At 38.1% G+C, this 27,464-nt stretch overlaps 1 protein-coding gene across 4 annotated transcripts in view; it reads right to left on the reverse strand.

Annotated features, from left to right (window-relative positions):
• Positions 1-558: 558 nt before the first annotated feature.
• Positions 559-27,464, reverse strand: part of PPARGC1A (PPARG coactivator 1 alpha) — a 713,065-nt gene continuing 686,159 nt past the window's right edge. For all 4 annotated transcript variants that reach the window (XM_055140706.1, XM_055140707.1, XM_055140705.1 and 1 more), the window contains 6 exons: positions 23,233-24,148; positions 22,593-22,697; positions 22,335-22,455; positions 11,162-11,283; positions 10,678-10,829; positions 559-4,536 (listed from right to left, as the gene is read on the reverse strand). In XM_055140706.1, the coding sequence (XP_054996681.1) occupies positions 4,433-4,536; positions 10,678-10,829; positions 11,162-11,283; positions 22,335-22,455; positions 22,593-22,697; positions 23,233-24,148 (1,520 nt within the window). In that variant the 3' untranslated portion in view covers positions 559-4,432. The remainder of the gene's footprint in view (positions 4,537-10,677; positions 10,830-11,161; positions 11,284-22,334; positions 22,456-22,592; positions 22,698-23,232; positions 24,149-27,464) is intronic.

The following is a 27,464-nucleotide window of genomic DNA, read 5'->3' on the forward strand; positions in this document are numbered from 1 at the left end:
GCAGAACAACAGCAGTGCTTTCTCTGTCTTCGCTCTCATTAGGGACCACCAGCATCTCCCAGGCATAGTAGACATCCTGACAGCAAGACATGTCAGCAGCTATCAATCTTTCCCACATTTGACCAGATGACTTATACAGGGAGTAACAGAATGCTGTTACAAGTCCCCCAAATGTATTAATAATTGCTTTCTAAACTGAATATTCAGTAGGCTTCTCACTAAGGGCCACAGCTTATACCTGAAAATACAAACTTTCCAGATGATGTTCCAAAACAGCTCACCCACCAGGTAGAAACCACATTACTTTTCATTAGAGAACAACCTCCCCCAAATCCACCCCACATATCCCCCTTTTGCCGATGCAGCTTGGAAAGAGACAAGGTAAAATAACACAAAATGCACATTACCTTAGGGCTTAAATTCATCCATGAATGTGGAAAGGCAGGGAGAAAGGGAAGGAGATATAGAAGGAAATAGGATAATATTGAGTAATGTGTGCTCATCTGAGAAATATGGCAGGAGTTTGGTTTCGATAAATAAGAAAAGCAGAAATAGATTTGAAACATTCGTTTCCCTTTATTAGCTCAGTGAGGCTGATGTGTACTGCACATTTAAAAAAAATCACAGGAAATTTCATACAATGAATAAAACCACAACAATACATGTAGAATTGGCAGGTGGAAAAAAAAAGGCCCAGGAAGGGCTCAACTAATCTCTCACTTTCCCTCTTCAGCATAGTCAACCAACAGTTATTACACTTTCACCTACAAATCTTAAAGTAGCTCCATCAAATCAGCAGTTCACATTATGGAAAATGTCTGTCACATAGGTACAAATTTAGAATCATCACATTATATTACATGGCTATTCTAGGTCATCTATAGATCAGGTCTTAGACTACAGTGATTGAAGTTCTCGATACAGCCATCAAAAAAGGACACATAATCATTACCTACTGTAAGCTCACATCTAAAGGCATGAAAAGGTTTCCTTTTTCAACTGACCCAACCATAACACCCCAATAGTGCAAAGTTCCCTCTCTGCTGCTTTGAATGTTGACAGCCCAACTGTCGTTCTTGGAGTCGTTTAGCAAAAATCAATTTTGTTGCACTGGAAGAATTATTCTGCTACATCTCTTTAACTTACACACACACACACACACACACACACACACACACACACACACACACACATGCACGCACTTCTAAAGCACCAGTTCAGTTACCAAAATTGTAGATGTGGTTCTTACCACAGCATGAAGGCAACAGCCCACGGTCATCTGAAAACCTAAAGATCTATGCTGAAATTTACCTCCAGTGATGATGGGGTGCATGTGTTCATTTGAAATATTCTCTCCAAAAATTAAAAATAAAAATGAAAGGAGAACAGTTTACATCTTGATGGGCTACCCACAGTGTCTGCACAAGATACAAAAGCTCTATTGGGATGGTTTAGTGATTCTCTCTTTGCTCTTATTTTAAAGCAACTTGACATCCATGGAGGAAAACTATCTTCATGTAAGAATATTTGTCAGGCCGGGGGGGGGGGCGGATAAATTAATCCTCAACATGAAATCTGCAGTGCTATCTTTGATAAGTAAGAAAAGAAACCCATGTATTTTACTCCATCCAGGGCAAAAAGGAGAATGTCTTTAAAATTGGATCACAAAAATTTAAAGGCAAAATAGAGAACGCATCTGGTCCTTGAACACATAATATGATTTACTAAATATTGATTTCTTAAAAATAATTTATTGCTCTTAATAGTCTTTTTATTATTATTCTACAACAGAAGATACTCAAAATTCAGAAAGAAAGACTGTAAACTTTAGTTTGGCATTCACACAGAGTTAAAATACCTGTATTTAACCTACAGAACAACAAGAATTAGGCGGATTCAAGATGTGTTACTGTTGTAACGCAGAACCTGTGAACAAGCTCTTGTATTTCATAGTATTTTTATTGCTTTCTATCTACTTAGAAATAAGAAGCCAAAAAATCAAGCAAGCATCCGACAGGACAGACAGTGGATTCACTCAGAACACAATATGCTGGTGATAAATGAATGCAGCTATTAAAATGAGCTGCATCGGCCTGGGGGGGAGGTGAAATCCATTTCATAAGATCATGTTGGGTGAGAGAAAGGAAAAGAGCGACTAAGTAGTAGGTATATCACGTCTTCCAGAAAAGTCACGTTGGCCAAACTGTAATCGAATCTCAATTTAGAAACTTGAATACACACTCCACATATTACTGACTTCCGTTCCAGGGCCTCCACACTCAGATGAAATCCTGATGCTCAAGATGGAGGTTTTTCTGAAGTTTGTTTTTATTGAACTTAGCAGGAGCAATGTCATCGAGAACAACACCATGGTCATGTCAGAGGCCATGCTTAGTGCAAGTAGAAACACTGCTTCTGCAAAAGCTGAATTTCCCAAATGAAACAACTCCAACCTGACAATTGCCATGCATCCTAGGTAGAAAATTTCCACTGGCTTTATTTATTTTCATCATCTCATAATTTATAATAAATAGGCTATCTGCAACTGATAAATATGTCTCTCTAGTAAACAAAGGAATGAAGTATCAGTATTTATACAGGATGCATAACTGTAAAAAATACAGATAAATACCATCATCATACTCTGCCAAGGGAAAGAGATACTGGCTTCAAAGATAGTCTTCAGACACACATTAATTATTGTAAAAATCATACTGTAATTATTACCTCAGCATTTTGTATCAAATTAAAATCACAAAAAATTAAAACAAAACAGCATTTTAAAAAGATTTTTGACCTCTAGTTTCAAAACTACTGTTGATAGAGAAAATAAAAACATTTCTTAATGGTTACCCATTGAGACTTTACATAAAATCATGATATTGTCTAGAAAAATTTTAGATGAGAAAATTTCATTCCCCTAACAAATCCAGTGTATAAAACTTCAAAGAAAAACAAGCAACAAGAAAATGTGGAAAAATATTGCAGAAGTGGTTAATACCTTTAGGGGACTAGGATATTTTTTGACAAGATGCTTAGATTGAAGCTCACCTAAGGGATGATGTGCATAAAGCATCGTTTTGTTGTGGCTGTACTCAACGGACATACACGCTGTCTTTTGTTTTTACAATCAAATATATATAAGCAGTAAGTTCAGCTTCTAAATATGTTAGTGTACAATAATTGTTTCACCTCATAATTACATTTGAATATTCTTGATTAAGAAAAATTTAGCAGTTTTGAAAAGAAGGCTGCATTTACAGTGCATAGCTGTAACAAAAAAAGAACATTGTTGTAGAGTATGTACACAAAATAAAAATACTCCATTTAACATCTGTAAATACTTAACTACATCAGAGAATGTAGCAGTTACACTATCTGAACACACCTCAGAGAGTTTCACACAAACTCTCCTTAGTAATGTAACACCGCGCCTGCTCCTCAGAAAGAACCACTGAAAAAACAGCAGGCTTGACCACTGACAACGCTTCAAAAATCTGTAGTGGAAGATCAACATTTTGGACATGGACAGAGGTGTCAGGATAAAAGACGAACTACAGAAACTTCAAAATGTTAGGAAAGTTTAGCATTCCAGTGCCCGCAGTATCTTCTCCCACCCAGACTCCATGGCAAAAGGAAAAATGGAAGAAGAGAGAGAGAGGAGATAGAGAATAGAGAGAGAGAGAATGAGAGAGAGAGAAAGAGAGAGAAGGAAAAAAAGGATATTAGTCCTATGGAATCTGTGTTTGCTTCGGGATTGTCATATAATCATTACATTATAAGAGAAAGCTTGCTTCGAGTTGATTTTGCACGTTCTTACAAAACAGAGTACGGAAACTGATGCCCAGACATCAGCAGCTGTCATTTTCGGGTGGTTTGTGGTAAGTTGGTTAGTTTTCTTTCCTTTTGAATGTATGCGTTATGTTTTTCCTTTTGAATAGAACACGAACATTTTGAAGTTTTAGGTTTTAAGTGTGTCTTCATTGAACTGCTGCCATTTGAAGTGGTTTCCTCTTGCACACTCTCATTAGGTGCCCCAGTCCCTACATGTACACACATACTTTCCCCCAACATATATGCATGCGTGCACGCACCCACACACACACACACACACGCGCGCGCGCACACACGCACACACACCCCATCACCAGGAGACTCCAGGGAAAGCAAAGCTGACACCTGAATAGACATGTGCTTACTAGATATCCATTCTGTCTCTTGCCTCTTCAGCAGCTATGTTCATGTAAACCATTGTTGTTTGTTGTTGTTGTTGTTCTTGCTGTATTGTTGTTGCTTTGTTTTGTTTTGTTTTTGTATGGAGAGTGTAAAGTAGGAGAAATTGTAAGTATGACTTGCAATAGTCTGGTAGGGAAGGACGCGCTGTCCTGTGAGGTATTCACTGTCCCTCTGTCATCTTCAGCCAGGGAACATGTTACCTGCGCAAGCTTCTCTGAGCTTCTTTCAGTAAACTGTCAAAATCCAGAGAGTCATACTTGCTCTTGGTGGAAGCAGGATCAAAGTCATCTGTATTTGAATCTGAAAGAGACCCAAGCCAGGTGAGATGAGCCCATCGCTGATGGCTATTAGCTCAATTACTCAATTCAAGATGACCTGATTCAATCTCAACATCTAGCACTGAGCTACTTGAGTTTTGCTGAGCTTTTACAGATCAGTATATATGTGAGTGTACAGATATTTTCAGAGGACAAGGAACATTGAAAAATTAACATACACACTCCACCACTGACTCTTTTGATATTTACACACTCTTAGGAAGTAATAAGAACAGATACTAACATTCCGTAGCAATGTAACCATTCAGCATACCATAAAAATAAGCCCTTCTCCCCCAATTCTCCAGGATAAATGATTTACCCAAGTGTCCACAACAAGTTAGTTGGTGAGGGACCAGTAGACATTAGGACAATTTTTCTATTCAATACAATTGATCTCAAGCATAAAATAATTGACAATTGGGTTGATTTTACTGATTATAAATGTCAGTTGAGTGAGTATGAGAATTCTAAGACTTCAACCTTTCCATCAGCCATGTTCCCCTTTGCGGTAGGCAGGATTTATAATCCAGTACCCTATTCCACACCTTTGACATCCTAGCATTAGTGTCATAAAATTTCCAAATTAGAAGATATAGGGAAAATTTACCTCTTTAGCCCCGCAAGCTATCAAGAGTATTCCACCTTACAAGAGCCTGGTAAGCTACCCAGAGTGTATTCTACATGCCAAAAACAGTAACAAGTCTCACAATGGAGACATTATTGGTGCCCGCTCGAGCAAATTAATGAAGAATGGGACAACAGTGCCAACAGTGCCGAGCCATAAAGGAGACATATATACACACACATATATATATGTATATATGTAAACACACATATATAATAAAGGCAAGTTTGTTTTTAGAATCCTAAATTAGTCTGTCATCTTTTGCTCAAACTCAAATACTCTCTAAAAAATAATTCAAATATTTTAAAAATATTGGACATGAAAGAATTATGTAAGAAATCTTACATATTTATGAATTTTCTCCATCAATATCTTTGAAAAAAAGAAGGTATTTCTGTAGGTCTTAGAAGTAAGAATTTCTTGGAAATAGAGTAGAAAATATCTTGTAAATACATTTATTCTTTTGAAAGCATTATTTTAAGTGAAAACAGAACTTTTCTGAGAACTATTAATATCCTTATTAAAATGTGGAACATCTTCACGTATTACCAGAGTAAGTTACAAAATAGTGACAGAAAAGTTTACTGCTAAATAATATGAGGCTATGATTATTTTGTTATTTTGTTGAAAAGTTTATGTCTTACAAACTCTCCAGCATCAAGCTCATTCCCATCGCCTCAGTTTTATATACTTAAACGTAATCATCTTGGATTAAAAATAAGGAAATTCCTTCACTTTTTTTCCCTTTTTTCTTACCACCCCTTGTCTTTACTGCCTCTCCTTAAACAGAATTTTCCAGATAAAGACAACAGTAGCACTGCACAGATAAAAGTAAGGACAAAAATGAAAATAATTTATTTATTTTTTTTGGAGGGTCCACACACAGCTTTACTTAGGGCTTACTTCTGATTCTTTGTGCAGGGATCATTCCTGGAAGATTCAGGGGATCACTTGGGGTGCTGGGGTACAACAAGCAACTGATCTGTTGTACTATTGTATTGGCCTCAAAATAATAATAATTTAAATGGTCAGTTCTTACATCAGGCTGGTTTCGACCCTTCTCTTTTATCACCAAACCCTCTGAAGTTTTTTTTTTAATAAAAATTGTTTTTTACCAGCAAAAACCGTCTTGTTCATTACTACAAATGAGCTTGAAATATATTCGTTATGTGTACTGTGGATAATCATGGAAGAGTTTTACATGAATGACTGCATATGCCATCAGCTTCAGCAGGGAACAGTCAGGAATAAGCATCCATCTTGGGAATACTTGAAATGTCTTACCTCTAGATTATTCTACATGAAATCTAGTGCTTCAGTGTTTCCTTGCTATTATTAGAAAACACTGGGGCTGGAGAGATAGCACAGCAGATGGGATTATTGCATTGTATGCAAGCCACTAGTTTGGGTCCTAGGACCCCCGTATGGTCTTCTGACAGGAGTGATCTTTGAGCACAGAGCCAGAAGAATCCCTAGCCACAGGGTGTGACCCAAAATCAAAAAAGAAAATAAAGTACTAAACGATTATAAAACAGCGATTCTCAAGAGATTTTTCTCTATGAACTCTTGGTTGTCTACACATAGAGTGACCCAGAAGGGCATATGATGTTAAATCATAGGTACACACACAAAAAATTTATTGCATGAAGACAAAATGTGTTTTTTTTTCATATAGTTTATGAGGCAATGCTGTCTACACCACCATTTTCTCTTCATAAAGGCAGAGTGCTGCAATATAAGAGGGATTTTATAGGATAGAAAACAATTTTTAGAAATAATTTAAAAGTCATTTTAATTATTTTTAAAAAGTAAATTGTAATAAATTATATTGTATTAACAGAAACAAATTATATCACAACTATATCCTTAGCATTAAGAAAAAAGTTCACTAAAAGTAGGTGTTAAATTTATATTTGTTGGATAAATGTAGTAATCTTGAAAACAAGCATATTACAAAAATGATGGCTAAAAATTTATATTGAGATCTAGTAATTATTTGGCAATGAATGACACAGATCATGAAGACACATAGATATGTAAGCTTTATATATATGTATATATGTTTCAAATATACCATAAATTTATACACTTACATGTTTATATACAATATGCATATTCTACATAATTTCTACTGTAAGATTATAATGTGATATATTTCTTTGAGATAATGAATAATTGAGTAATAAATATGTTACTCAATTTATCTCTCTTTTTAGGGAAGGTTAGACCAAACCTGGCAATGCTCAGGAGCTACTCCTGGCTCTGTGCTCAGGGCTCACTCACCTCTTACAGTGATTAGAGGACCATATGTGATGCCTAAAATTGAACCAAGGTTAGCCATATGTAAGACAAGGGTCTTAACCTCACCTCTTTCTCCCCAGCCCTCATTTAACTTTGCTTATACACTTAATTTTGGTGTCATTACTAGTTCTAAGTAAAAATTATTCTATTCTTTTCCTGTGAGGTCATTGAGTCAATGGCATGGTTCTTCGGGCTTACTGTGTGGTGACACAGGACTTCAGTGATCCACAGATGTGGTGCCAAGGATTGCACCAGGATGGGCTACCTGCAAGACAGTGCCTTAATCCCTTAACTGTATCCCTGATACTATTCTGTTCTTTATAAAACTCATAAATAGTCCCTAGAATTATTATATTTTGTACTCAAGCCGACAGTAACTCACTCGCACGACAGAGCCTGGAAAGCTACCTGTGGTGTATTCGATATGCCAAAAACAATAATAACAAGTTCCACATTGAAGATATTACTGGTACCCACTCGAGCAAACCAATGAGCTATGGGATGACAGTGACAGTGACTCAAGTAGCTATTATATAACCTCAACAGTAGGATGGGTGAGCTAATAGAAGAGAATTTTTTTTAATTGCACAAAACTTTAATTAAATGTATTCAAAGTGAAAGGTCAATTTATTCTTTGTTAAATGATGTTGTCTTTTCATTTATTTATTTCTTTTTGAGTCAAAAGTGACCCCCAACACACCCTCTAGAGTCTGTATATGCTTATGTTCACTTTGTTCAGGGTTTATGCCTAAATGATTTAATTTGAACTCTTTAGGGAACACAGATAAGACATGGATGATACTTAGTACAAAAGCTGGTCTCTTGGGGTGATTGTTCCACTTCAAAGAAACTTTAGATTCCTAAATTCTTCCCTTTGCCATCATTTTATCATCATAGGTAATCACTTATCGACCACTTATTTTATGCCAGATATTATGCTAACGCTTTCTTCACACATATCTTTATTTAAGTTTCACAATGCTAGTTGGTGTTTTACAAATGATAAACCCAAAGTGGAGGGAGTTGGCTAGTTTACTCATGGTCAGAAACTAACTTTTGAGATTTCAAAACCAGATCTGCAAGTTTCAATCAGGGGTCCTTTGACTATACCAGGCCTATACTTGGGTCTATTGCTTGGCATGCGATTATAGGGCTGAGGGAATTGGAAAAACCCATGCTACTACAATGCACATCAAACACACTTTTAAAAAAATACAGAGCTAGTTTAGTGATAGAAAAGTTTCCAGTGCTGCTGGCTAGGCATAGAGATAACGAGAGGGAAAGCATTCTTCTTAGAAATATTTCAGGGAGGCTCCAGTTCAATTTGGAAATACCATCTACTACTCCCTCTACCAGTGATAAATCGTGATCTAAAGACCCCTCTAGGTAGCTTATTTTAAACTCTAGATGTTTTGAGAGACTAGAAACACCCTGGCCTTCATCACTGAAGAAAATAAGTCAAATCAACTCCAGACTTCAATCTGTCTTGACTGTTTTTATCAGCCAACATTTGAACAAATGACTCGCCACCTTTTATGTTTTCATCCCTCGGCTTATATCTCTCCAACAGTCAGCTGCCTCTCCCCTGCTCCATACTATCTGTTTAGCTTGTGAAGTGAATTATAGCATATTCCCTCTGAACAATGCACACCACCTATATCAATTACTCTAGGAAGACATCACTTCAGAAGAGGCAGGAAAAAAACTCCCTAAATTTGGTACTTATTTATTTCTTTATCCAAAGCCCAAGTAAATTCAGATATATATGTAGGCACAGAAACAGACTTATTCGTTAGTTACTGGGTTGTAAATTAATATAAAATAATTGTCATGGATATAAGAAATAGATATTTTCTTTCATTTCTTCAACTAAAATTTTAAAAGCATAAAATACAACCATAGGGAATGAGATGTAAAGGAAAAGAATTAAATGGGAAAGGCAATTAAGATGTCCATTATGTCATTATTTATAATACAAAAAAACAAATATTGAACAAGTGTTTGACTATCATCATGAAATGATTGAATATAACAGTTTTATCTATAAGTAGTATGCTGCATTGTGTTTAGAGATATTTATAAATTAATTACTTTTAATTACTTCTAATGCCAAATTCCCAGTTAAAATATGCATGTTAAAAATTATATAATTTTAAAATTTGTATATAAAATTAAACATGTATGCATTATGTATTATAGATGACTTCAGTAAGACATCCTGAGACAAAATACACAACTGCAAATCACATACTAGATAATAGTGGTAATTGTTAAATGATAAACTGAAGGCTGATTTTACTATTTACCATAATTAATTTTTAATATTTCCCAAAAGTTTTCCTCTTGTCTGATAGGAAATAGTGATGATTCCTAGGAATACTTTGGTTTTCTTATGTGTAAATAGGAAGATTACAACATTGTACACCAGCTAAGATTTTTATAGTCATTAAATGAGAAAGTGCTGCAAATTCCTAGCCCAGTGTCTAGAAGTGGGAAGAACCTGATAAACAGTAGCATTTTTTTCCTTTTTTGTTTCAAAGAGAGTACACTATTATTTAGCATGGGAAATTTTATTTTCTCCTCTCGAAGTCTAATCTGTAGAAAGATGTTAATATTTCTAAGAGCATATGTGATATCAAGGGAGAAAGAAACAAGACTTTTTGCATATCCTATTTCATAAAACAATGATGACAATGCCATCAGTCATACAGAAAGATTCAGGGCAAAAACTACAACAGGACATGATAATTGTATATATACATGTATACAAAATATACAATAGAAACACATGCATACAGATACTATACCACACATACGTACAGCACACACACGTGAAAAAGGACATGCCAGATACACATGTGCACATGTAGGTGTAAACTTTAGCCCACGGGCACATGCGTTTGTGCTCGCGTGCGCGCTCATGCACACGCACACACACACACACAATGTAAAGTTTAGCATCTAGCATCTGAGCATAAAGTACAAAGAATTTACCTCTGCCCTTTGATGCCAGAACCCAAACTCCTTTCCTCTGAAACTTCTTGTGCATAAAAGTGAAAAGATAAGATATATTCACATATTCCCTCCAGTAAAATTAAGTGAGTGTCCAGCCCAGTGTGCCTACAGTTTACATTTGCTTCCATTCTGAACTTGATATTATGGATCCTTGATTCCATAGTAAAATAAAATCCATACCTAGGTCTGCATAGTTAGACTTGAAAAATTGCTTGCGTCCACAAAAGTACAGCTCGAAGTCAGTTTCATTTGACCTGCGCAAAGTATATCCATTTTCAAGAGCAGCAAAAGCATCACAGGTATAGCGGTAGGTAATGAAACCATAGCTGTCTCTGCAATGGACAAAGAGAGAAGTTCCAAGCTAGTGAGGAGACATTAGCATATACAACTGTAACCCTTTCTACTTGGGACAACTTCCCTGGTGCCAACATCTGAGCCACTGCATTCATTTATCAGTGTGATTGTCCTGTCAAGCCGCTAAATACCTATTTCTGAGACAGGAAATCTCAACTAGAAAGATTAATAAATAGGGATGAAAGAAAATAAATAAGGTTCTGAACTCAACGTGTCATCTGTCAAGGCGTTCCCATTCTAGTAATCTTAGGGCCATAATTTTTCTACATATGTCAACTTCTAAACAAGAAATAATCTTGAAGATTCTCACCCATCATCCCGCAGATTTACTGTGCACTCCTCAATTTCACCAAAAACTTCAAAACGGTCCCTCAGTTCTGTCCGTGTTGTGTCAGGCCTGATTTTACCAACATAAATCACACGGCGTTCTTCCTAGGGGTGGAAGGGGAGGAAGGAGCCATTTAGGTTAGTTCTGAAAACAGGAAAGAAGTCAAATCTCTAGAAACGTTTGTAAAGGCACGATCATACACAATAAGAAGTATACCAATGAGAAGAAAACACACTAATTATGAATGAATCATTACACTTGAACCAAAGCTTTATTTTCCATTTCCACAATGTCCTTCTGTGACACACGCTATCCTTCTTGCTCACTTGCATACTCTTCTGCAACTCATTCTTTCATTTTATTTTTCTTTCCTTCCCTTCTCTTTTGATGACGATGGGAGTTAGAGATGAGGTCAAGGTCTCCTGGGAGCGCAGGATCTCCTGCTTGCAAAGTATAAGTTCTAATTCTGAACACCATGCCCAGCCTTTCTTCAATACCCATCTCTTTCATTCGCTCTCATAGACACTAATTGATTAGAAAAGTATAATATTTTAATGTAATCTCTCTGTCACTGAATAACCTAATCATACCAATGATATATTTTAAAAATGAGGATATTATTATCAATTTTATCAATATTATCATTCCAAAACTGAGAAGAAAATAATCTAGCTTATAAAACTGTTTAATTTCTCTGGGGCTGGAGCAATAGCACAGCGGGTAGGGCGTTTGCCTTGCACGCGGCCGACCCGGGTTCAATTCCCAGCATCCCATATGGTCCCCTGAGCACTGCCGGGGTGATTCCTGAGTGCAGAGCCAGGAGTAACCTCTGTGCATTGCCGGGTGTGACCCAAAAAGCAAAAAACAAAACAAAACATAAAACTGTTTAATTTCTCACTGTCAAAATCTGAAAATGAGATTATATGCGTTAACATGCCTTAAAATGGCATTTTTCAAAGTGAAAGTAAAGTGAAATTTATTAGTTACACAGGTGGTGGGGGGCTTAGGGTGGGGGGGGTAGGGGCGTGGGGGGGTTTGGGGTGTGAGGGGGCGGGGTGGAGCTATACTGGGATTCTTGGTGGTGGAATATGAGCACTGGTGAAGGGATGGGTATTCGAGCATTGTATAACTGAGATTTAAACCTGAAAACTTTGTAACTTTGTAACTTTCCACAATAAAAAAATTTAAAAAAATAAATAAATAAAATGGCATTTTTAAAATTTAGTGTAAAAAATATTATCTAGGGGTCTTATAAAATTGCAAATTATTGGAGTTTACCCTAGCTGTCTTTTAAAAAAAAATGGAAGGTAAAGTTCAATGAGGTTTATTTTGTGTTTATTTTAATAAGTGCATGCCAGTGATGCAGAAGGTACCAAGAAAATAATCTGAAAAATACAGTCTTAAAATATAGGCCATTTTAAACCCTGGGTCTCCAAAGAATAAGAAACCATAAAAGAAGCTATAAATTTCACTCTGCCAATGAATCTTATTTTAGGAACAGACTAGAAGGGTGTGGCCTAATTTTTACAAGTAGAATTGATATCATCATAATCTGAAAGTCATCAGCAATTTACAGCCTACAAACATGGGAAGAATATCTTATAGCCTGAGAATAGATTCCTTAGGGGGACAAAAAAGAAAGGGAATAAATCCTTAGTGTGATAAGATTTTTAAGCTCTTGTTCTAAAGAGATAAAATCAAAGGTGCTGGTATATCTGAAAACTTTGGAAAGGCTTCTTGAACACACAGATGTACTTACTAACTACCTTACTAGTCAACCAAACAGAAACAGGAATTAATTTAATTTGTAGACATTTAATTTCGATGCAATGAGGAACAGAAAACCAAGGTTAGCTTGCTCAAGCATTCTATGGAGATGTTGAGAGCACACTGTTTTTTGGATGAATTAAAAATTCATTTAGATTTAAAGCAGAGTTGTCTTATGTTATTTACCAGGTACCTTTCCTTTTATCACCCTTGTAAAGAACATGGTTATGAGTGGGAACTCAATACATGTGCACAAAATACAACATGCACAGGCTGCAATGCTTGACTTACTGAGTAATCTAATCACCCAAGCTGTGTTGTCTTTTATTAAATGCAGCACTCAATTCTACTTTCAGAAGGTACACCTCTGAGTTTCAGAGCTTCTGAGGTTGTCATTGTTAACAACAGTCTAGTTGACATCTCAGATTAGCTGCACCTATGCACCTTGAATTAAACTAACATTGCCTAAACCCAACTCTCAGTTCTTCGGTCTCCCAGCAGGTTTTTGTCCAGTGTTCTTATGAGTGAAGGTAGCATGAACTAACTAGCTCCACAACAACACTTCAGTACCATTATTACATCTTTCTTCTTAGTTGCCTCCATACATTAAACTCATTATATGCTGGGATTTGTGCCTCTATAATTCTCCTAGTCTTTCCCCTTTATTTTATCTCCCTAAATCAAGATGTCAACACCTTTTTCAGGAGAAGTATGATAGTTCCTTCACTTAGATCCTATGTTTATGTTTACACACCTCTAGGCTATTTTTTACTTCAGTCAGAACAGTCTTTGTAAAGGGGATACACGTCCAATCTTGCCAGTTACAATCTAAGACTTTTAACTAACTTCTCATAACTTTGAAGAAAATTCTGAGTCAATCACAGGATCCATCAAGATCTCCCTGGTCTGAATTTGGTTTGTCTTCATCAGGAGAGTTTTCTTCCCACATCTCATTCTGCATTGTATTTTGTAATCACATTGATCTTTTATCAGTCTTAGGTATAAACATAATGCTCCTTCCTTCACCAGGGAGGCGTGAGTTGTTTCCTGCCACAACCACCAACCTTTCACCTATAAAGTTGCTCCAATTTCCCCCAAGATAAATGTACTGTCTACAGTGACACTGAAGTTAATGAGCATTTCCTATCTGAGATGTGAGATAAGATTAGGCTTCCTATTATTTTCTCTTACAAAAAAATGCTTGCTTCTCTTTTGTAGTTCTACATTCAACTGTAATTAAGAAATAATAGAGTATTTATTCTTTAATACTCTCACTATAATAGAGGCTCACATGTAGAGATGACATCTGCCCCACTATCATATTTTAAGGATATATGAAATGTAAAAAGTTTCAGTGACCATTTGTTGCTAATCTAATCATCAATCAACTGATTATTTTTAATTCTTACCCTTTACCCTTCCTTACATCAAAGATTCCTAACTGTGGCCCTTACTTTAGGAAGGCTGCCTGATAAGATGGAGAATTAAAGCCAGGAATGGTGTTAAAATTGTAAACTCTTGCCCAAGTGGATCACCTGAGTGAATTAACAGCTGCCCACAACTTGGACAAAAAGTTTTTAGAGGTTTAAGTCAAAGAACAGTAGGACTGTTGCATGTTTATTAGCCTCTGATTCTTAAATACCACCTCTGAAAATCAGAGGTGGGGCTCCACTGAAATAGTGGACAAAATATAAGTCCTCTGCCAACAAGTCTTGTGCTGAAATAACAGGTACAACAAACAGAACACAGAAAAGGCCATCTCATTCACTTGCATGTAGATTGTACATTTCAACTGAAGTGTGGCTGAACACCCAGAATATTCTTCAGGTCAATAAATAAAATGGATGGTGAGGCTCATTCCATTGCTGTGCTGTACACTTGAGCAAAGGAATCATAACACTGCATTCCGTTCTATTTACGCAGCTGACTCTAGCCACTCAGCCAAATGTGATGGGACTGTTATCTAAACTTCCTGGCGCCTGCTTGCATGGAAGTTATGGATTTTTTTAATGAGCCTTTTTAGGAAAGTTACTACTGTATAGAGGAAAAGGAGGGGGAAATGTAGAAGAGAGAGAAAGAAATTGAACCATCACAAAGAAATTGCTTAACTACCATTATGGGAATATACACAGTCTACGTATCCAAGGAAATTCAAAGATAAAGCTAAAATCAACCATATGCACATCCATATGCAGACATATTGGGACAGTCTTTGAATTGCTTCTTTATACAAAGTTGTATGCAACAATGATCCCACAAAAAAGATAAACCAGAGGACTTTTATATCAAATACTGATATATTCTACAATAAAAAGAAGGCACAACCTAAACAGGAGAAAGAGAAAGCTGAAGGCTAGTCCACGGTTCCTTAGAGTTCCTATTTATCTATCACCTCCTTTTATGAAACAATAATGGAACTACATCTTGCTACCTCATAAACATGAGTTTAAGCGTATCTTGAAATTCTCATTTTAAAAAATGATTAGAGTGCTTGATTTTTTTTCTAGTATTAATAATGAAACTAAAATACATTTAAAGATCCAAAAGGCAAAGACAAAAAAAATCTTTCCAAGATTAGCCAAAATGTCTAGCAAAGAACCGATTACTTTTATATGTTGTAGTTTTATTAGACAGATGAATAGATTCCATATCTTTAAAAAAACCTTAACATTTGCAGCCAATTTTTCAAGACATTAATTTCTAAACAGGCGATGAAAGGAAAAGAAATCAAAATGCTTAATAACATTTCCAACATCATAAGGCTTGGAGGAACTCTAAACCTTTGGAAAAAGCTCCTTGAAAAATGATTTTCAGACTAGTTTTCACTATTGAGGAGGAGGGAATATTTGTCAAATATCTTTTAGCTTCAATCTCCACAAAAGGTAGTTTACTGATGAGTTGAATCATAAAATTGAGGATTTATGTTGCATTTATAGATAGTAAATCCTCACATGAAAACACAGGGATAAATACTGTCTGGATTAACTGACTTTGCATTATCAAAATATTTTTTAAAAGAGTGTAAATCATGCAATGGTAGTTTCTCATAAAATAAGATACTCATGGTAATAGCAGCTTGACAACTAAGAAAGGAAATTATTAAGAAAATTAACATTAATTGAGCTCCAATGTGTCAGATGGTACACTTGGTGCTTTTTTGGTTTGTTTTGGTTTTTGAACAGTCCTTCTCTCTATAATAACCTGAAGTGCTAGATAACAACAAGTAACTGTCTAATGTAATCTAGATACAGTAAGCGTACATTTCTAAGTAAGAATAATGTAAAAAAAAATTTCTCCTCTTATGCTAAGATAATTGAATGACAACTATAGCTACTAAAGATTTGTGATCACTTTCAAAATTAGATAAAACACGACTTCCTTAAAAATTTCAAAGATGGGCTTGATAGAGAGTAAAATAGAGAGGATGCTTGCCTTGCTGGCAACTCATCTAGTTTTGATCCCTAATACCCCATACGGTCCTCCAACATCACCAATAGCTATCCTTGAGTACAGAGCTAAGAGCAATCCTTGAGCATTGCTGGAATAATTTTCCCAAGAAACAAAAAATAGATTTTCAAAGATATTACAATTCCTAGATATAAGATGGGTAGAGAGAATCCATGTCATCTCTTGAATGAATTGTGTAGTTACATACTCACTTTAAAAGATAAAGTGGGGGCTACATGGACCTCAAAAGGAATAGAAAGAAATGCCAGCACCTCAGACAAGATTCTTAAAAAATGTGTTTTTCCTTCTTGCCATTCATATTGACTAACTCTAAATCAGTAGGCACCCAAATACCTACAACTTGAGGTCACTATTAGAAAGAAACAAAATTACAAATTTGATTTTCCAAAGTTGTTCATTTTTTGAGTACTTCCCAAGAATATTTCTCCCTTAATGGCTAAATTTTAATTAATGTGAATAAATTCAAATTAAAATTCTTACGAGCTCATATAGTGTTATGATGCAAATAGACAAGTTCTTGTAAGAAAACAAAAAAGCAACAGTGCAAACTCACTTGATAAAATCGATCATTTCTAAATATGAAGCTTAGGCTCCTATTGTATGTTAGATATCTACCTATATGAAAGTGTTGTAGCAAAAAAAATATCTCAAAAACCCAGAGAAATAATGCTCAGTTCTTGGCACCTCAAATGGCCCCCTGAATCCTGCCATGAGTGATTTTTTTGAGCACAGACCTAGGGATAGGTCCTGAGCATCATAGGATGTAGTCAAAATAAATAAATAAGAAAAGAAATAAATAAAAAGGTTTGATTTTAAAACCAGTTGATTTTCTCCAAAAAGAATCACTGTCACTGTCATTGTCATCCCTTTGCTCATTAATTTGCTTGAGCGGGCACCAGTAACGTCTCCAGTTGTTGTTACTGTTTTTGGCATATCTAATACAGCACGGGTAGCTTGCCAGGCCCTCCGAGAGGGGCAGAGGAATCGAACCCGGGTCAGCCTCGTGCAAGGCAAATGCCCTACCACTGTGTTATCGCTCCAGCCCCCAAAAAGAATAACTATGAGAAATCGAACATTTTTCCCCCTTTTGGAAGGAGCTGATAATTATCCATGGTGATTCATTGTTTCTAGCTTCTGAGTTGCACACTGAACAATGAAAAAGAAAACTGAAATGGCACAATTGCCCTGAAACACTTGGTTTTGGTTTTAAGTGCCGAGTCATATCAGAAGACCTAGATTTGCCCTTTAAATTAACATGCCATTATCATGCTTTCTGGCAGGAAACTGTACAGATTGCAAATGGAGTTGGACCTAGAACTCCACAAGAAATTAGAGCAGTGACAGTTTAGAAATTAAGTGCTAAACTCTACTGTGCAGAGTTCCAATATAAACTGAATTATTTCTAGTCTACAAAACTGAGAAAGATAGAGGGTGAATTGGGTTGGGGAAAAAAAAGTGTATACGGTAATTGGAGAAAAGCAGCAACTGAATGATGGCAATATTCAACTACAATATATGATGCTTTATTAGTAATTACTAAATATTAGACTTCTTTTGACTCTGATTTGATGCACTATAGTTGGTATATATAAAGATTTTCAGATCTATAACAAAGAAACGTTTATAGACCTGGGGCTGGAGCGATAGCACAGCGAATAGGGCATTTGCCTTGCACACGGCCGACCTGGGTTGATTCCCAGCATCCCATAAGCTCCCCCGAACACTGCCAGGAGTAATTCCTGAGTACATGAGCCAGGAGTAACCCCTGTGCATCACCGGGTGTGACCAAAAAAAAGCAAAAAAGAAAAGTTTGTAAACCTTCTACATCATTTTCTTATGGAATTAAAAATACAATCAGAATAAGGGCCAAAGTAATAGGATATCAGGTAGGGCACTGCCTTGCATGCAGCCAACCTGGGCTGATCCCTGGTAACCTATCTGCTCCCCTAAGCCCACCAGGAATGATTGCTGAGCCCCCAAAACAAAAACAAAATACAATCAAAACAGATAAGACAGAGGTAGACTATATAACTTTTTAAAGATGTCCATTATTGCATAATTTTAACATATTTTATTTCCTTTGTTATCTCAGTTTTGTTAAACCTCCAATGATATGATTGATCTTAATTAATGGATAATCCAGCACATCATTCAAGTTATTCCAAGTATGCCACTTTAAGTGCATATCGAAAACATGGAGGGAAAGAAGCAGGCCAGTGTAAGACTGCCCTAGTTTCCTTAGTTGTTTTGGAAATGACTTTTCAAGTTAATCCAGGCAAATGAGCCAAAAATCATTGCATGTATCTCAGTGCCCAAGTCCATAAAAATATACTTTGCAAATGCATTATGGCACAAGAAAGCAGATCATTTGAAGGAAGGAAATCAATCAGAAAAATCTTCCTGTGGGTAAACTCATTAAATAGATCTCCCATGCCTTCAACACAGACTTTGAAATTTTTATCAGGACTTACAGGGACTTTCAAGGGTCTGTTTTCACGGAGACCACAGGGCCTTGCCCTCCTGTGCCCTGACTTTAATACCAGCAGTTTCCCAGAATGCCTTGTTCTTTTCCAAACATTCAATATGAACTAAATTCTGTCTAAAATAGAAATATGTGGGACTGGAGCAATAGCACAGCAGGTAGTGTGTTTGCCTTGCATCCAGCCAACCCAGTTTCGATTCCCAGCATCCCATATGGTCCCCTGAGCACCGCCAGGAATAATTCCTGAGTGAATGAGCCAGGAGTAACCCCTGAGCATTGCCAGGTGTAACCCAAAAAGCAAAAAAAAAAAAAAATAGAAACATCTAGTAAATTATAATGCATCATATGTGATTTTTGATGTCTAGGAGTTTAAGATTTTAGTGAAAACTGAGAGTTTATTTTATCAATACATTCAAAATATTTTTATGTTAACTTGTTATTGATATAAAATATTAATAGAATATTTTGTACTAATTTTGTCACTGTCACTGTCATCCCATGGCTCATCAATTTGCTCGAGCGGGCACCAGTAACGTCTCCATTGTGAGATTGTTGTTACTGTGTTTAGCAATATCGAGTACATCATGGGTAGCTTGACAGTTTTGTACTTCCTTCAAAATTGAATCATACTAACAGTGTATATTCTCTTTAGACTGAATGAACTGGTCCTATGACTCATGGCTACCATGTTGGACAGCACAGGTATGGAGAACTATCTGGTGTCCCTCATTCGAGGATGCAGATCAATCTTGCCTTCTGTGGATTTTTTTCTTTCCTGTGTATGGGATTCTATATGCATGACAATACCATATTACAGATGTGCCCATGGCAAGTGTATTTATCACATTGTTTTCCTGAGTGTCTATCTAGATCTGGTCTTACTGTATTTTGTATCCGATGAAACTCACAAATCTTCATCACATAGAATAATGAATCTTTACTCATTCCAAGTTAAAAGAGCACATAATGGTCCAAATGAGAATTGATCTCGCACTAAGTACCAATCTTTATACTAATTTTTTTGTATTGTTAGGTTACGATGCCAGTAAAGCAAATTGTATGGCTGTGAATTTTTTTTAATTTACTTAGAAAATAAAAAACAAAACCCCCAAAGATCAAATTTCCCAAATGTTCTACTTTGCTTTCAATGATTTAACATGTCAAGTTAGCATTTGCACTCTACAAGCCATCTTTCAAAGAGGACTGGAAAAACAAAATGAATTAGTTAAAGGGTTAACAAAGGACTCAGTCAGCACTTATAAGAAAAAGGCAAAATTGTCTCTACTTCTAAACAGAGGGTAGTGATTTCTATGAGCTATAGAATGATCATTGTATTTGAGCATATGGAAATACCCAAAACTAATACAAAGTTACCTCCTTTTATTTAATATAAATATTTTTGCTAAATTAATCTCAGAAAAATTAAGTTAAGTTCATGTAATTAATCTGCACTATCTACATGATTTTAATTAGAGTTTTGTTGTAAAATGCCCCCCAAAAAGCCAATATATGATGAAATTCATCTTTCTCTTTAATGTTATACTTTAGGGGTAAGTATGAAATATTTCATAAAATATGAATTTACAAACTCTGAAATAACTATTTTCCAACAGATTGGCTCAACATGATTCTGTTCTGAAAGGTTAAATGTACTCTAACTTATTGTATAAACTACATGGCACTATGTAAATGTGAGTAATAATTACTGAATAAGCTATTAGTGCATCAAAATTAGAAAAAGTAATTTTTTAACTTTCATTTGTTTTTTTTTAAGTGTTAACTAATGATTCTCTGGCAGATCAGAACATCACAGCTCATTTGAAAGTTGTGAACAAATGAAGAAAGTATAATTTGCAAAAGGATTTTGATTCAGTTTTAGGTATAGTCAAAGTTGAATGGCAGTAAATACCATAGACCTTTAGCCTTGGCATTCAATTACTTCTCATTTCCTTTTCCTCAAGGCCTGTGGTGAATAGATCTCTCAGTTCAGTCCCTCTAGCTGATAACTATTCAATACTCAATTTTTACCCTATTTGTCAGCACTTTTATGTAGGTTTTTCCAATATTTTGTGGGTGGTAGGGGTTTAATGCAAGATGCCATATAAACCTAACCTTTACAGTTAAAAATAATTTCTCTGAGCCTTGGTCCACAAGATATGTCAAATCTTCCTTGAAATGCCTCTGAGTACCAAACATAGACGGGCAGCAGCTGCTATAAAGCAAGGCAGTGCCATTGCAGATGGATTAGCCATGGCTCCTTGGAGCCCTGAGCTGGGAAAGGACCTAAGGCCTTGGGGCCACTCAGCAGTCAAGAGTCCCCTAATTAATTAGGAATATTTGCTGTGGACACAGACTGGACCATGAAAATCATAGTGCCCTATTTTTTTCTATTCCAGGCCTAGGTTGATAAGCAATTGGAGAGAACAGTTAGTAAGTCGCTCCTTAAAAGGTAGTGACTTGCAGAGAATAAAGATGCTTTAATATAACCTTTAGGCAGAAGAATGAACAATGTATGTACATCGAGAGAATGGAAAATCCCTGCAGTAAGTGACGCCCAGATGGATAATGGTCAACTGGAGAAGTAGCTTCTACTTGTGTGATTGTGTTAACTACCCTGTTGGGTGTTGACTTAGCACAGGTATAAATAAGGATTTTCTTAGTAAATACTCCTATTAATTTAACTAATATTAACAATCCAATCCTTACATCTGCCAAAAAGACAAAAGCTATAGTATATGGCACCTTCTTATTTTTCATTCACAGGATAACAAAGAGAGCAGTAAAGACACTCAACCACTGATCAAATGGAGCCGTATCCATCTGAATTATCAGTAATCCCTCTGTACTGGCAAATAAGATGAACTTCAAAATGAGAGAGGGAGAGAGAGACAGAGAGAGAGTGAGAGAGAGAGAGATTGACCTCATAGATTGTTTTATAGTACTTTGTGTTGGGAAGGATTAAGAAGTCAATGATGTTTAGGAGCAATAACACAGCAGGTATGACCCAGGTTGGAATCCAGGTTCAAAACCTGCCGACCCAGGTTCGAATCCTAGCATCCCATTTGGTCCCCCGAGCACTGCCAGGGGTAATTGCTGAGTGCAGAGCCAGGAGTAACCTCTGTGCATCACTGGGTGTGACCCAAAAAGCAAAAAAAAAAAAAAAAAAGAAAAAAGGCGGAATGCTATACACTTAAACATTCTTATGTTTTGTCTATATGGGGATATGGGGGATTGAGAAGGGAGGAGAGGAAGGAAGGGAGGGGAAGGGAGAGAAAGAGAGGCAAGGAGAGAGGAGGGAAGGGGGAGGGGGAGGGGAGGGGAGGGGAGGGGAGAGAACAGGAAGGGAGGGGAGGGGATGGAAGAAAGAGAGCAGGGCTCAGGCAGGGCTGCGAGAAAGGCCAGAGGAAGGGAGAGCAGAGAGAGCTGCTCTTTACTTACAATTGCCTTCTGTCTCTGCCTCTCTCTTTGCTTGGCCCGCTCGGACTCCCGCTTCTCATACTCCTTGCGGTATTCTTCCCTCTTCAGCCTCTCGTGCTGATATTCCTCATAGCTGTCATACCTAAGAAACAGACCCTCAGCATTAAGCCAACCAGGGCAATCTGCACAAGCCAACATGACCAAGAGAGCAGGGAGAGGGCCGGGTTTTGGGTAATATCTCATCACCACAAGCAGGGGCCAGCAGACGCGCATCATTACCTGGGCCGACGGCTGTAGGGGGATCTCGACCGTGATCTTGCGCACAGAGGAGAATTTCGGTGTGCACGGTGTCTGCAGTAGCTGGACTCATAGTAGTAGCAAGATCTGAGAGGAGGGAAAAAAAACAAAAGGGGCATTTGCAACTGCCACTGAACTCCAGCTCGCCGGCAGGACAGAATGGCCTCTGGAACAGCCGATTATAGAAAGTGGCTTTTTCTTCCCAGTCCTGAGTGGGATTTCTCATTGACAGTCTGTGATCATGGAGTATGAGCTCAGAGGCCAGGAAGGGATGCCTGTCTCCCAGCATCTCTTACAGATATTAGTGCCAAGCACTAGTCAAGCTACACTGCCAGTTTTATCCGTAGGATGCTCCACTCTCCCAGTATGGGGCAGCTTTCCCACAGGAAAAGTGCCATAAGCAAGTTACCAAATTACTCTCTTGCTCTCACAGTCGCAATGCTCAGCGCTCACACTGCATGGGCAAGAATATGGGGCAGAGGCACCTTAAGGTGACATCCACCTGGTTAGGTCCACGAGGAGTGGGAGGCAGCTGCGAAAGGAACAGTGCTGCCAGGGTTGAATGCATTTATGTACCGTCTGGGGAGGGCCAGGGCTGTGGGTAGGTTTGGGCCAGGTTTACCTTGAAGATGATCTACTTCCTGGGGACCGTGATCTTGACCTGGAATATGGTGATCGGGAACACGACCTGTGTCGAGAAAAGGACCTTGAACGAGAGCGCATCCTTTGGGGTCTTTGAGAAAATAAGGATTTGGGTGGTGACACAGAGTCTCTACACGGAGAGTTAAAAGAAGAGCAAGAAGGTGACACATCAAACAATGAATAGGACTGCGTGCCATCCCAAGGGTAGCTCAGTTTATCACTTTCATCTTCGCTGTCATCAAACAGGCCATCCATGGCTAGTCCTGAATTTATAAACATAGGTAGTTTGGAGAATTGTTCATTACTGAAATCACTGTCCCTCAGTTCACTGGTCTTGTCTGCTTCGTCGTCAAAAACAGCTTGACTGGGATGACCGAAGTGCTTGTTCAGCTCGGCTCGGATTTCCTGGTCTTGGAGCTGTTTCCGGGCGCTGCAAGGAGAGGTGTGTTTGCCGGCCACCACAGTCTCTCTCAGGTAGCACTGGTCTGAATCTGTGGAAGAACAAATCTGCCCCTGACCATTGGAGGAGGCATCTTTATAGTTTAGTTGTCCGGAGTCTTGGAGCTCCTGTGAAATATTAATGAGTACTTCCGTTTTGGAATTAATTGACTGACAGTAATCATGGTCACCGAACAGCCGCAGACTCGGCCGCTTGGTCTTCCTCTCCTCCTGTCCACTGGTGAGCACTGAGGTCTTGCTGAGCTGTGCGTACAGCTCAGACTGTTGGGGCCCTTTTTTGGTGGAGTTATTGCCTTGGGTACCCGAAGACTCACTGTAGCGGGGCTTCTTGGATGGTGGAGGTACCACAGTCTTACAAGAGGGCTTCAGCTTGGGAGAAGCCCTGAAAGGGTTATCTTGGTTGGCTTTATGTGGAGGAGTAGTGGGTGGAGTTAGGCCTAAGAGCACACACGTTGGAAAAAAAAAAAAAAAAAGAAGAGGAGGAAAGAAAAAAAGGGGAGAAAAGAGATTTAAAAACACACACACACACACACACCAGGATATGTTTTTGAACATTTCCAAGATTTCAGACCATTGTTCAAATTGCATGAAGCAGAAGGACATTCATGAACAGCTCTGGAAGTCTCTCCCTCTGATCTCGGGGTACCAAGGGAAGATGGATCTATGGTGACAAGCAGGAGCAGGAAACCATAGATTTCTGTTCTTCAGACAGTCACGCAAAGATCCTGCTTCCCAGAAAACAGGCACAGCCCCTTCCCTCAGCTTCCCCCCACCCGGAATTAGCAATCATAACCGGGTTCGAGAATAGCATGTCATTTGTCTGAGGGCAAATGGAGTTATTGGGACTCAAGGGGAATCACAGAAATACTTTCCTAGCCATTTGTCTGCCACAAAAATCTTAGAGGATGCTAGTGGCTCAGGATTTTTGGTTGAATTAAAGAATGCACTGTGGAGCCAAAAAAAAATTTAGACAACTGAAATTAAAAATGGATAGGATAACATCAAGTTTGGGGGTGGGAGAATACCAAAGGCAACTTCCCAGTAAGTTCAGTAAGACCTAAGAAAGGATTTCATGGACTAGACAACTCTACAACTCGACAGCAATGATTCTTTGTCTCCACAGTTCATTAACTTAGTAAACCATGGCTAATGTAGGGATAATACATTCTTGTAAGCATAACTAATACATTCTGTCTAAAATATGGTTCTGCAACAGAAACCTAAGTGAACAGTAACACTAAATAGCTCGGCGGCGGTGGACCGTTTTATTTAGAGCACATCAGCATGGGTTAGGAGGCTGCGGGACTGAAATGAATAAAAGCCTCAGCAACTAATTACGTAAATAAAAAATAAAGGAAGAAGGAGAAGCTGTCAGTGGTTGCCTTTGGGGCTTTTCTAGAGACGGGCAGAACAATCCCATCTGCAGCCAAACTGGAGAGCCTCGGCATCATTCCTGCATCCGTTAAATTCCACCCCTGAGTGAGTCCTACTTAGTGCATTTTGCCACGGAAGACTCGTGCAGTGGCTCCAGAGCTTATGCAACTTTGAAGAAGGGTAGAATGGAGTTCAAATGACTTTATGCTTATAGGGAGCAGTTTAGTTTCCGGTCTCCTCTCTAGTGAGGAAGACAAGGGTCCACTATTTGGCAAATATAAACGCATCTGGTAACAAATTCTGGCCTTAAGGCAACTGTCAGTTCCAAGGAAGCACAGAGAAATTGTGTCTTCCTGGAAAACTATGGGCATAGAAATAATCGAGTAGGTTACTAACCATCTGCAATATGGGCATGAACAGGAAGGTTCTGCCTCTCTCCCCTGCCTTCCAGTAAAGAGATGGAGGAAGTGAACACTTCCCCAGAGTAAAAGCACTCCAGCAAATATTTGACAATTTTATAACTCCCCTTCATTGGAGGAAGTAAAGGAACCCAAACTGAAAGGAGGTTGAACTTTGGAAGTTCAGCCCAGAAAAGGGGCAGAAAGACAGGGGGGAGCAAACTAAGAGGAGGACTAAGAGGAGGAGACACCAATGTCCTGCCACGAGGAATTAATGTCCTTCAGCAGTGGCCACTCAGCTCCTGTACCACTCTGGTCTTGAGGATAGGGACATCACCCATTCCAGATGGAGTCTGTCGTATCACTGAAGGACCCTTGCCCTTTTTTCCCCTCCTTCATAGTCAAGTCTGTCTTATACTCCATTGAAGACATGTCTAGCAGCTAAATCTTTTCTGCTTCTTTTTTTTCTTTTTGGGTCACACCTGGTGATGCACAGGGGTTACTCCTAGCTCTGCACTCATGAACCACTCCTGGCCATGCTCTGGGGATATATGGGATGCTGGGAATTGAACCCGGGTTGGCTGCATGCAAGGTAAACACCCTACCCTCTGTGCTATCGCTCTAGCCCCAAGCAGCTAAATCTTTTCTTCTTTCTCTTTTTAATTTTTACCCTTTGCCCTTTTACACAGATCCATTCCTGCACACTGGCTTCTCTTACACATGCTAGCTTCCTTTCCTTCTCCACTCACTTAGAGATGCCAATTCCCCGCAAAGAAATGACAGGTTCTCTTCATAGGAATCTAAGCAACTTAAACACATTGAGATCAATGGGCTCTTGATCTGCAAATGACCATGAAATACTCTTGAATTGGGGAAAATTACACCCAATATTCTGAAATCTAACTCTCAATGAGACCTACCCCCCAAACAAGGGAAATTTTAATTTTGCTCATTAATTCTTTGCCAGGAACACCCACTGGATTCTCAGCAGCTATTTCTTTGTGTTCTTATCTCTTCCTGAATGTGAATTACAACTTGACTCTCCAAACGGAGTATTAAACTTTTAGAAGGATGCTGCTAGGGCGTATTTTGGGAAAACACTCGACTCATTCTTATTTGTGTTTTTCCAGATCCTCCGTTAATAGTGGGCATCATATCTCATGGGCCAAGAATCACTTGGGCAGCTGGTAAAACATTTTTAATGAGATAGTTCACAGACCACATAGCGACAGCCACCACCCTACAGTGTCCCCTTGGCACATAGTCTTGCCCTCAGGTATATGTATTTTGACTGACATTTTAGACTTATAAAAGGAAAGCCTAAACTTCAGAAACACCAAATTAGGCCACTATTAAAGAGAGACTGATTCTAAAAATAATCCTGCTATCTAGGGATTTTAAATATAGAAATTCTTTTTAGTCTTGAACATTTGAAACCCTTGTCCTAGTACCTAAGCTCATTATCCCTTAAATAACTGATTCTCAAGTTGCTCTCAGGAGTGACAACACCCTTACAGTAGTTTCTTTTGAGTTAAAAACAGTCTTTCAACCTCCACTGCACACTGGCCAGCCCATGGCAATGAACCAGACATTCAGTGGGCACCTACAATGGACTAGAAACCTTGCAGATGCTGGTATTTTGGGACTCACGGACACAGTGGTTCTTTTTTTTTTTAATAAGCTTGAAACTCTCTGCAATTGGAAATAAGCCTATTTGATTGTGTCTGTGCTTACAATTTATAGAACCCGCTGAGTATACTAAGCTTGTACATTTCTTAATACTGTTCAACCCCAATGAAAACTTCTTATTTACTGGATGGAAGATTTTTTTTTTTTTTGCTTTCTGGGTCACACCCAGCGATACACAGGGGTTACTCCTGGCTCTGCACTCAGGAATTACCCCTGGTGGTGCTCAGGGGACCATATGGGATGCTGGGAATAAAACCCATGTCGACCTCGTGCAAGGCAACCGCCCTACCCA

This window comes from Sorex araneus, chromosome 5 (genome assembly GCF_027595985.1).
Source record: "Sorex araneus isolate mSorAra2 chromosome 5, mSorAra2.pri, whole genome shotgun sequence".
Taxonomy (NCBI): domain Eukaryota; kingdom Metazoa; phylum Chordata; class Mammalia; order Eulipotyphla; family Soricidae; genus Sorex; species Sorex araneus.